This window comes from Ambystoma mexicanum, chromosome 2p, assembly GCF_040938575.1.
Source record: "Ambystoma mexicanum isolate Mex_15411 chromosome 2p, UKY_AmexF1_1, whole genome shotgun sequence".
NCBI classification, from domain to species: Eukaryota; Metazoa; Chordata; class Amphibia; order Caudata; family Ambystomatidae; genus Ambystoma; species Ambystoma mexicanum.
In genome coordinates, this window is record NC_090923.1 from 783,755,094 (window position 1) to 783,767,581 (window position 12,488).

Genomic DNA, 12,488 nt, shown 5'->3' on the forward strand with positions numbered 1-12,488 from the left:
GGTCTTGCGGAAACAGCAAAGGTTCCATTGGCGGAGGCGCGAGAGAACCAAGAGAGACTTTGTATGCTTGGCGAAACTGGCCCAGCAATGTTTCTTTGTTACTGCACGTTAAACCGGTGAGTCAACCAAAAGGAGTAGGGGGCCCCAGGACATGTTATAAAGTTAAAGGACACTTAGCAAGGCAATTTGAATACAGAGCAAGTAGAGGCAAACTGGGTACAATTCTCCTCACATGAAATGTCAGTTTGGGGAAACCTGGAGCCTGTATTGCCATCAGCCAAGAGACTTTGAAGAAGGGAAAGAAAGGGCAAAAAGGGTACAATTTCCCTCACATGAGATGTCTGTTTGGGGAAACCTGTAACCCGCATTGCCACCAGCCAAGAGACATTAAAGAAGAGACAAAAGGGCAAAGAGGGTGCAATTCACGTCAAGTGAGATATCACTTTGGGGACACCTCAAACCAATGGAATAACTTTGCTGAAAATGTTGGGGGGGCATCATGACAACTGAACAAAAGGGGCACGGTGGAGCGGGTGGACGTTGGCACTGTGGAAAAAACTAAACTACTACACGACGAGTCCATTACCGATGCGCTCTTTTATAACTTTCATATGACTGGTGGGTATCTTTAAAATTCAATTCTAAAGACAAGCCAGTCTTCTAAAATGTATAACACAACAGTTGGTCTTTAGAATTCAGTCAATTGACAACAGTAAATAAAGCCTGAGCCCTCTCTACCTAAAAAGGACATTCAAGCAGGGTGGAGAGTATTGTGAGAGTAAAGTAGACACTGTGTGACGAAATAGAGACTGGTAGGACGAGCATTGTGTAAAGGGGCACTTTGTGAAAGAAAGGGGCAGGGTCAGGCTTTAATAGCTCAGAACGCCCTTGTTTTTGTTACATTTTTTGTTCAAAAAAGCAAAAGAAAGACAACATGCAATCTTGCAAAGTATACCCTTATTATATGCGAAGTCAATTTGCTGGCTTTTAGCACCAAAGTCCTTTCTTTAGGCAGTCGTAGTGCAATTGATACAGCCTTTATGGGATGCAGCAAGAGGGACACATCTAAATCCAGTCTTTTACCTGTGATGGCTGATCCCAGGGGCTGCTCCCTGATCTCACTATGCAGCATGGGCCTGGGCTGTGTGCGATCAAGTGGGCTCGGGCTGACCTATAGGACAATAGGCCCAGGGCTGAAACAAAAACGCAAAAGGCTGGTGTGGGTCAGTTTCTTTGGTTAAAGTTGGCCAGTTTGATGAGCTACTTCACTGTGCGTTTAATAGTTTTCAGTGTTTGCTGATTAAATATTCTTTAAAATGCACAATTTGCACCCTATTTTATCAACCCCCTCCACAAAAATTAAAATTGGAATGCTGCAGCTCGTAGTTTTGCTGCCACCGTTAATAAGAAGCATTTTCACACTGAGAAGTCATGTGCACAAACAATGAAGTAAATTGCTGTTATGATGCAGAGGATTCTGGAAGTCGTTCATCTCCACAAGGGCTCAGCATAGCCGCAGTGCCCTCTTGGAGTTTGACTTCCTCCACAGAATTTTCATGCAAAAGGAAAGTTTATAAATGAAATGGGAGTATTTTTGAAAGCCTATATTTATAGAGAAACTCGTTTTGAAAACTAAAAGGGAATTAAACAGTGGCCATGTGCCTTTGGTGCCACCCATTACAGTTGTACCATAAAAGGAAACAGCTGAACATGCTGAATGTGCAAATAGCCAGAAAGGTGGGCAGGACCATGACACACGATTGTGCACACTACGAAAGATTGACAAACGACTACAGTCCTGTGCAACAGTGCCCTACCAGGTTACATTGCCGCGCACAGGGGACAAATGACATGGCTCCTAAGTAAGCAAACGGAGTAGTTAGTGGGTTGAAAGTGGTGATACACTGGGTAGTGTTAAGCACAGGGATTGCCAGCAATTCTAAGGGTGATGGGGAAATGGTCTGCTACATCATGAGGTGCAAATCAAATTATTGACAAACTGTACATTGTAACATAGCATTAACTATTAGCATGCTAAATGTGACAGGTCACTCCTGGCCTCAAAATGTGGCTCACAAGTTGTTATTGGCAAGTAATAGCAGAGTCTTGGCGAGTAAGAAATGGTGTGCTGTTTGCATGCTGAGAATTGGGAGGTCAGTGACTATGCCTGGCTACTAACTTGAAATGTTTACCCTTGGGTCACGGGATGGATACAGAGGAAGTAGGCTACCCACTCCTGCCCCCACTGACTGCTCCATTCCCTAACCCATGAAGAGAGGAGAAACAATGCTGCACAGATACACACAAGAGCCATCCCAGAGAAAGCCATTCTGGCATGTTGAAAGCCTGGATCCAATGCCTACAGAGGGCTGATGGTCCCCTATGCCTACCTCTCAGAAGGTTGGTCATATCAGCAAGCCGCACAACCAGTTCATATGCTGCAATATGGTCTTACAAATAGACACCTGCAAGAAGCCCATCATGTAGATCCCTGGGAAGTGTTCACACCCCTGAAGTTAGTAGAACGAGCTACCTCTTCTATGCAGAGAAGGATGAAAAGCAATTAAATAACGTGTGCAGCAATGCTCGTTTGGACTGGAGCTGCGCACTTTACTGCTTGTTTGCAGTAAGTAAAGCATTTCGTTAAAAAAACCAGCTTGTACATATGGAATTTACACATTTTAATGAAAGCGTGAAATCCCACGTCTCTGGGCTCTGTTTAGCCAAACAAATCTCACCCATGCTGTACTGTATCTCTCACAACAAGTACAACCCACAAATAAAAACAAGCACTGGCAATGCCAACAGTTTTTGCTTTTGTGTAGGCATGGGAAAGGGCAGACATTTGCCAGTCACTGCCATAATGGTAAAAGCAGGCCATCAATGGTAGCCGCTGAAAAATCGTGGGAGCACCTGGGCATATAATAGCAGTCCTTGGGAAATGGATAATACTTATTTACAAGCTGAAACAGTTGGCTTTGTTTTTACAGGACTTTAACTTCAATGAAGGTGATGCGTAGTACTTATAAATCGAGTGGCTGAAGGCAGACCTGGTTTATTATGTGCTAAAACTACAGTGTTTGGGTTGAGTTGACACACAGTTATGTACCTGCGGCATGCCGATTCTGCAGCACGAGAATTCACCAGCAGACGAACCACAGGAGGATGACAACGCTAGTCTCATAGGGTTGATGGGTTGGGGACAGTTAACCTCAAGAAACATGGGACAGGTGGCCATGAGAGTACGAGGCACTGAACAGCTTGTGTAGAGTACAATACAAGGGTGTAAGCATTCAGGATATTTAATTTAGCAGAAACCACCCAAGGAGCAGCCGTTCCTATGGCATGAAGGAGGGGGGCATAGAGGCGAACAATAAGGCGGAGGACATAGTGGGGGTTAACAAGGCCGGTTGTAGGGAATGAAGCAAGGGAGGGCAATGAGGCAGGATCCCTGTGGGGAGAGGTCCGGGGCAGCGAGGGCCACAAGATGAAGAAATGCAGCAAAACATAATGGATTGAAAAGGTGCCGTGTGCGCAGATCCCGCAGCGGTCAGTGTGGGCAGGTGTGCGTGTGAGAGCCGAAAAGGGCAGTAGAGAACAGGGTAATATAAAAACATTTAAGGCCCTCCATGCTACGATGTTGCTTCAACGTTGTGGAAAACACACAGAAACAGTAAAAGTAATTGACCTGGATTGCAAAGTTGCATTCCTCTCTCCAGTGCCGTTGCCTTCCACAAGTGTGGTATGTGCTTTACCCATCATAAATAACACTCATAAAGCACTAAACATCATAAAGACAGAAATCCTTGATTTATGAGCTACTCAAATGCAAGTCACATATTAAACAGATGCAGTAATGCACGCTTCACTCATCTCCTCATCTGCTTTTTATTAACATCACATGCACTGGGCCAAGAAAATGGCAATATCCGTATAACAGACATCTCATTGAGATGTAAAGTAAGCTTGCCTTTGAGAGCAGAGGGGAATGTCATTATTGCTCGCTGCCATGGTCGTATAAGGAATTTAGTGGGTGAAGGCCGCAGGTGCATCACAATCTACTCTTACATGCTGTGTGATGGAATCCAGGCGACTTTCTGTGTAATTCGAATCTTCGTTCCTTCGGGCGCCTGCACGGCCGCAACTTAGGCATGGCAGAAGGCACACACCGACCGTCACCGTGTCAGTGGGGAAACCCGGCGGTCACAATGCGCCCCGGCCCTCGTGCCAAGACTATAATTACGCCCATGCCTCAAACCCACATTGCCATATGCAAAGAAACCGGCAAACATTGTACAATTCTCTTCATGTGAGATGTTGATGTGGAAAAACCTGGAACAAACATTGCCACAAGCAGAGAGACATTAACAGGTGTGTGAAGTGGAGAACCATTCCTGGCAGGCAAGTAGAGCAGGAAAGGAACAGTTTTGTGAGGTGGAAACTATTCCTGGCAGGTGATTAAACCAGGAAAGGAGTATCTGAGAACTGGAATTGAGGTCAACTGGGTGCAAGTCACCAGATTGTGACTCATTATGTATGAGGGAGCAATCTGCAGCATGCGCATATTGTATCGTGTGGATAGACTGAGACAAATTATACAGGCAAAGCATGATGGTTTTAAGCCATGCCTCTCAAGGTTGCAGGATGTTCCTTTAGGGAGCATATTGTTCAATGTTACTGACTAAATGCATGTAGCTGTTTTATTTTAATACCTATATTGCAAACCCCTAAAACAACCTAGAGAAATCTGCGGTTGGGGCCACATTTTTGGGCCTGCAATACTCTGCCAGTGTATCTGACCATTTCTGAACAGAAATAAAACCTGACTTCACTGCTTCCGCCATGGTAATCATATTGGATGTTTTGGGAAGAGCTCTCCTCAATTGTAATTCTATGGTTCTATAGGAAATTAAAACAATACTTTGCCAATTCCTAAAAGACCTTGGCTGGTGTGTTGTTCACCCCCAGCTCTCATAAATGTACTCATTCAGAGAGCCATGTCGTATCTACTTGCATATCCAGCTCTGTTTGAGTGAAGCCTGCAGAAAGAGTAATGTACTCTTTACGGATAATGGTAACGAAATAAAAGAAATAAATCAAGCAAAGTTCACTAGACAAGACATCTGGGCTTGCATCAGGGGAAGGGTGCATCCAGTCTCAGCCAAATGTACAACTTTCAAAGACAGGAACTGTAGCATTAAAGAGATTGTATTGGTGGTAAGAACTATTAATGTCAAAGTACTTAATATACGCACATTTAGTTCACGTCAGTATGAAATATAATTAACTTTCACTGTTCTTGTGTATATAAATAGCTAGATATAATGCATTTTAATATGCTTAATGGGCCCTCGAGGTACTTAAATAATAATTAAGTTTGAGTGTAAAACAAATATTAAAATAATAAATAACTACAATCCACATTATCAAACTGCAAGTCAGCTGTTGAATTGCTTCCTTCATCCCACCTCCTGCACCTGCTCCCCCGCCCTATTCCAGCACCTGCTCGATCTTGATGAGGAAGATGTCCAGTAAGTCTCTGGGATTGGCTGGATCCAGCATCTTTTGGTTAATCTTTGCCTTGTTCACAATGAACCTCTTCAAAGCCTGAAAGCTTTTGAACATCTGCTGGTGGGGTCCAGGTAGATGATCCATGATATCTGGGAAGCAGTGATATAGCTGAAAAGAGAGCAAGACACATCCTCAGGTCATTGATTGAGCTGTTGTACTTGCATTGTGTGGACTACCCATGGGGTCTTGTGGCGCACTGCACAAGTGGGTTTCTTGATTTATTCATATAGTGTATTTTGCAACAAATTCAAATAAGTGGATAAGGTTTAACTTTTATTTGTTTACTCAGTGGCGTTCAAAGAAGACAGGAAGTAAAACAACGTAATTCAAAGTGAGTTGAACATTGGTGTTTTGGCCATAATGGGACCCAACACCCATCATGGTGGAGACAGGGGGTGAAGAGCAGGCTGTTCACTGCCCAGATTGACAGCTTATTTTTTTGTAGTTTGTATTTATTCAAGGCAAGCAAGTAATTTCAAAGAGATAATATGTAAATAGCATACATTTGCAGAAGTTGAAGGCAGTCCTATGATAAGGCGCTTTTGACAAGAAGCATTGGTTGTATGGATGCAGTAGGCCACGTTGTGAAGGGCAAATGAGAAAGACCATTGTACAGGGAAAATGGCTAGCAGACATAAACATAGACCATCAACATTTAATGCATAAGGCCAGTTTTACATAGTAACAATAATCATTTGTACATTCCCGTGAAGCATTATCCCTTGTGACAATCTGGACACTCTGTTCAGAAGAGATAGCACAGGAGCTGTTGTCAAGCATTTACTCACAATTATTAATTATTTAATTTTATTAGAATCTTTGTTCAACGCTGGCCCTACCCAGAGGATCTCGGAGCACCTTACAAGGTTCAAAAGTTAAAAAAGTGAGAGCTGAATCAGACGTTACAAAATGTTTTCATGATATGATAGAAAGATTAGGATAGACAAGTGGTAGTGGGTTTGAGTTTATGTGCAGGAGGGGTGGGTTTATGTGCAGCGAAAAAGGTATGTTTTGAGGTTCTTTCTAAAAATGGTGATGAAGGGTGCAGTGCACATTTGAAGAGGTAGGGTGTTTCATGCCCTGGGTGCCAAGTGGGTACATGCTTGCTTTTGTGTGCATGTCTGTCTGCAGAGTGTAATGCGTGGGAGATGGAGACTTTCATGCCTGGTGTTTGTATGGGTGATGGGTTTGAGTTTGTCGTGAAGGTAACATGGTATTTTGTTGCGGATGGCCTTGAAAACAATGCAGAGTCCTTTGACTAAAATTCTTTGGGGTGCAGGAAGAGATTGGAGCTGGGAGAAATCTGGGTGATGTGTGAATGTTTTGGTAGTTGGAGGATGAGTCTGGTTGCTGCATTTTGTATGACTTTTAGGGGAGCGCGGGTGCTGCAAGGGAGTCCAGAGAAGAGAGCATTGCCATAGTCCTGCTTGGAGATAACCAGTGCATGTACTGCAGTGCAGAAGTCATCAGGAGGATGGAGGTGTCTGATCTTTCGTAGGAGATGTAGTTGTAGATTGAATGTTTTGGTGGCGTTAGCCATGTGGTGAGTGAAGGAAAGGTGTAGTTCAATGGTGAGGCCAAGGGGTTTGACAAGTGTGGAGAGGGATATCTGTGGGTTGTCCGTGGTGAGTTCTTTAATCCAGGGGAGGAGTTCAGGTATGCATCTCGGGGTAGGTGAGGCATTCTGTTTGGAAAGTTTCAGCTTGAGGAAGTGGGTCACCATTCAGTTGGTGGTGGTGGAGAGTAAGCTTTTGGTTGTGTGGACTTGTGAGTGGGATGGGATTTGGAAGTATAACTGTGTGCCATATGTGTAGTGGTGGAAATGGTTATTGTGTTTGCTAATGACTTGTCCAAGGGATTCACCATATTGGTTGAAGAGGAGTGGTTACAGGGAGGAGCATTACGGGATGCCGTACTTGACTGGGAAGGTGTCAGATCGAAAAGGGGGCATGGAGACAAAGTGTGTCCTGTCAGTAAGGAATGAGGTGAACCAACCAAGCATGGTGCCTGAGAGTTTCATACTGTGGGCCAGGATATAGACTAGAGTGGTATTGCCAATGGTGTTAAAGGCAGCAAAGAGTTTGAGGAAACAACGGATGTTTGAGCTTGGTCTTTAGCCATTGCGCTGATGCAATAGCTTCCAGTGAAATAGGATAAATAATGAGACGGAGTGGGAGAAAACACTAGGGAAACATGCACAGATAGGTTTTTGATGGTGAGGGGGTTACCTTGTCCAAGAGTGAGAACAGGAACAGATGCAGTCAGCAAGATATTGGGGGCAAGACCAAGAATAGATTTAAAGATGAGAAGCAGGATCTTTCATTGAAGAGACATTCAGCCTAGGGAATAGAGGTTGAGATGGTGAATGTATCAAAGTTGAGAACTTTATCTTGGGGGATGGGGTGCAGGTGAAGACCAAGGAGTAGGCTAAAGTAGTAGTTCACTTGTCTGAGCCTAAGAGCAGGAGATATTCAAACCAAATGGGGGGTGTTAGAGATTTTGTCAGGGGGCTATACATAATCTTGTGGTATTCTCTTATGGTGGTAAAGTGGTATGGTGTTATCATGGTAATGCTGGCCTTAGAGTAATAATGCTCCCCTGAAAATACTCTAAACCTGTCTTTTTACCCTGGGTCAACTCTAAAGGAAAATCACCAGACTTATAACAATCTTGACAGTGTCACCTGACACTCCCAGCAACTTATTTACGAGGCTGGACTATTGCCTTTGGCAGATCATAAAGCATTTTCCATTGTGAATGATTCACCAGTCACGCGTACATCATACACTTTTAAACATACTTACTATGTCCAACAATATTTATTTCATGTTATACCACCTGTGGTAAAATGTAGTACCTCCTTTGGCACACTGGGGCTCTTCCCTGTAACCTCACACCCTTTTTGTCATTGGACACATTTATACACAGAAAACTCTACCCCACTGCTTCAGTTTTAAAAATGTTTGTTTTTATATACACTTTTATTTGAATCTATTCAGAGAACATCTCGTGCGGAACAAGCATGAGTACAATATAGAACCTCTGCATTAGATTGCATGACCAGTTTGTATTAATTAATAAACACCCATGGTTCATATCTTACCACAGACCCTGTGCTCTAATAAAATTGGCAGCAGCCACAGTTTGAGAGAGAGAAAAAAAACAAGAAAGAAAAACACAACAGCAAGCCAACTTTTATTTTCCTTTCACACTTTCGAATCAATATTCATTTCAAGTACTAAAAGGCATTATTCATGAAAATGACCAATTGATCCTGACTGACTGTAAAAATAAATACATACATCCACCTCACTTTGTAACTTCATATTTACCAGGCACACAGAAGACTCTTGCTCTCTGGAACATCCTGTTGCGTCAGTTGGCAGCAATTACAGAGTCGCAACCGCCAATGACCCACAGGGATAACACAAATTCTATGCCAGGATAGCCGCTTACCTGTCTGCCAGTTTCTTGTTCATCTGTCTGCTGTTCAACTCTCAACATTTGCCCTCCACCCTCTCTCTCAGCCACATTTAAAGCCTCCGGCTGCCATTGTAACAGAATCCTTCCCCTTTCTAAATCATACCACTGAACCCCACGTGGTATTACTGTTGGACAACACAATTATACTTTTCCCTTGCTTTTGGCCCTGGCTTAGCAATAATTCCTCTCAGCAAAGCACATTCCGTTTCGCAATCTGGGCCATGCTGCAAGAAATCGCACAGCCAGAGAATACTTGCACGTTTTAACTCCATTGCAGAAAAAGCACTTCAATTTCGACCTGTGATCTGGGCCTGCTTTGCACTGCTTTGTTAGGGACAGGTTACCAAATCAATGGGAAAGAGTGTTAATGGGTTGGTTTAGATTAGGATGTATACAGTGCAAACCGGACAGCTGACCTGTTTACCCTGAACTCTTGGCATTTTAAACACGTACTTACTGCAAGAATGTGCATTTCAATTTGTAAGGTGCACTAACAATGTAATGTCTGTTTTCTCCACATGAATCCCCTTGCCACTGTTTGCTGCCTCCTCTGAGTGTAATGTCATGGCTCACTTACTGCCTCCATATGCACTATCCCTACAACGGTAAAGTGTGGGCCAATCTTCCTTATGCTGAGAAGACTGACACTAGCAGCAGTGGCTGTATGGAATTGTGGGATACTTAGGTAGCCCCAAGGTTGCAAGCCTTAGATGATGAAATAAGAAGGTCAAAAGGTCTGGGAAGTAGTAGATTGGGATGGGTGATTGTACTCATCTTTGGATGCAGGAAGAAGGGTGACTTTTGTCTTTCAGAAGTTAAAAATCAGGCAGCAGTTGGCCATCCAGAAATGGAGAGCATTGCCACAGCTGGCTATGTTTTAAGCAATACAAGGGGGGAAAGGACAGAAATGAGAAAATATCTAGTTATCATCTGAAAGAGGTGGTAGAGAAAGTCAAAGCATGTGATCGGTTTGCCCAGGAGGTGTGTAGGGGGTAAAGATGAGTGGGATGAGAGCTGCTTCTTGAAGGATGCCTACTGAAAGCCATGCGTTGAATCACATAGTGTGTGGAACATGAAGAAGCCGACTATATGGTCAAACGCAAATTCCATGGATTGTAGATTGTGTTGTGGCAAGGGAGAGACATTTTGTCTGTCCCTGCTGCGGCTGCTAGTATTTAGTATTTATTTTATTTGTATAGCATATCCATAGAAACAGGCATTGTTATGGCCCATAGTGGATTTCTTTAATATTGGTATGACTTTGGCATTCTTGTCGCAGCCAGGGGACATATCTGAGGAGAGGGACAGATTGAAGATGGAGGAGAAGTAAATGCTGTGTTTTGAAACGGTTGAGGGAGTAATCAAGAAAGAGACAATTGATTAAAGTATCCAGTGCATTAATGTACTTGTCAAAGGTGAGTTTGATACAGTGGGTACATGGTGGAGAGACAGCTTAAAAGGAGAACTTGACTTGGGGTACCATGGAGTCAGGTTTTAATTGCTGTTAAGTGATGGTGAGGTAGGAGGAGATGAGATTGGTCGGAGTAGAGATGGCAAAGTTAATATATATGCTGTTAGGGAGAGGTCAATGAAGAGAGCAGAGGAGTTAAGCGTGGAGTATAGTTAGAAGAGATCAAGGGAGTTTGCTTTGGTGTGATTAGGAAGGTTATGAAGATTGAATAGAGAGTGGAGTCCAACTGTATTTAATCGTTCTTGGGACTACTGGAGAAGTCATCTAATATGACAGTAGAAGATACGAAATGTGGGACTGCACATAGGTCAAGCTGAGTACTCTGCAATGAAGACTTGGCAGGTAATTTGTCTGGAGGGAAATTCACTAAATCTAGTAAAGACTCATATGTTAAGGACACCATACAATTGCTTAACCCAATTGAATGATCTACTTTAAGAAATTAGTTTATGATTCTTTAAATGTTGAAGAATCATAAACAAACATCCCACAGTAATAATCCAATTGGTTTCTTAAAACAGAGGCTGCCCCTTCTTTTCCTATACAATTGGCTAACACACCTCAGCTCGATGGTCAGAGGAGACTAGGGTGGCTGGGCTGAGGGTAACTGCTACAGTGGCAACCTGTGGAGCAGTGAGCTGGAGGAAACACTGCCACATACCCTAGTTGGATTCCTGGAACAAAGAGAGAGGAGCAAGGAACTTGAAATACAACAGATAACTTCCTCATTGTGAGCAAACCTTCTACCGTCCCACAAAGGGGTGAAATCTCGACTCAGACCTTCACATTGGTCCCAAAGTGCTCTGCTTGAGGTGGCGCATCAGAACGTTCAGCAGAGTCCTCTGAACAAGTTCACATGTTTGAACTCCCACAAACAGTGGCAAATAAGTTAACTGGTTTGATGGTAACAACTGCATAACTATCATTCTACAACTCTTGGCCAGTGCAACTGTATGGGGATGGCAAGTTATGGATCTTTGACATGGCATGCGCTTCACCCAGCAGGACAACAATCAGTGTCCTTAGTCTCTGACAAATCTACATTTACCTGATATCCTGCTTTAATAGGATATAAGATAGAGATATGCTCTGAGGATCACATGTGCGCAACCTCAAAGAATCCTTTGACCACCCCTTCATCTGACCTTCATATGCTTTACAAACAGCGCCTTTGTTGTCTTTATTTTCTTCCCTCAACAAACCCTGGGATTGTCCCTAAGGAAGACAGAATTTGCTGGATTGGCAGAAAAGTGTAAACTGCATGCGCCACAACTATTCCATGCTTGCAGATTCATAGTGCACCGAATGGGTGCACTAGCCAAATCCTGCAATAGCCTGGCCCATACTGTGAACACCGACCAGTTATTGTAGAGTGCCAGACCGAAAGGCACCTATGATGGTGAAGAAATCAGTCTCCAAACAGAACAGTCCATAGACAACCACAAAACACATGAACAGGAAGAAGGAGAGAGAGAGTGACAGTGAAATGGAGATGCTTGTTGAAAGGGACATCCCATTTTACCATAACCCTTGAAAAAGCAGATATCATGACCTATATGAAAGTGCTAAAGGGTGATACATTCAGCAGAGTCACAGAAGAAGCTGCAACAAAGGCCATCAGCATTGCAAATGGGGAAGTTAATCAAGAGCTACTGGAAACAGCTACATGGGTCAATGAAAATGAAAAGGCCATTTAAGACATCGAGCAAGACCTAGACAAATCGCAAGCTAACACTAAAGCAAACGCTCAGGTTTAGAACACAGTACTTCCTAGGAAATGGTAATCGGATACAGAATATTTGACTTGTGAAATCACTGAAGGAGATGAACTTGCTGTTGGCTCAGGCCCAAGAGACATCATAATGCCATTCCATTCGTTTTCCATGACAGACTTTTTAGGAGTGGGCAAACGGGGCACATTCCCAGATCCCCCATCCTGGCAAGAGGGCATCTGTTCTCCTTG

At 43.4% G+C, this 12,488-nt stretch overlaps 1 protein-coding gene across 1 annotated transcript in view; it reads right to left on the reverse strand.

Annotated features, from left to right (window-relative positions):
- Positions 1-12,488, reverse strand: part of LOC138566789 (cytochrome P450 2F2-like) — a 948,082-nt gene that overhangs the window by 374,508 nt on the left and 561,086 nt on the right. The window contains exon 6 of the mRNA XM_069644443.1: positions 5,503-5,679. Within this exon, the coding sequence (XP_069500544.1) occupies positions 5,503-5,679 (177 nt within the window). The remainder of the gene's footprint in view (positions 1-5,502; positions 5,680-12,488) is intronic.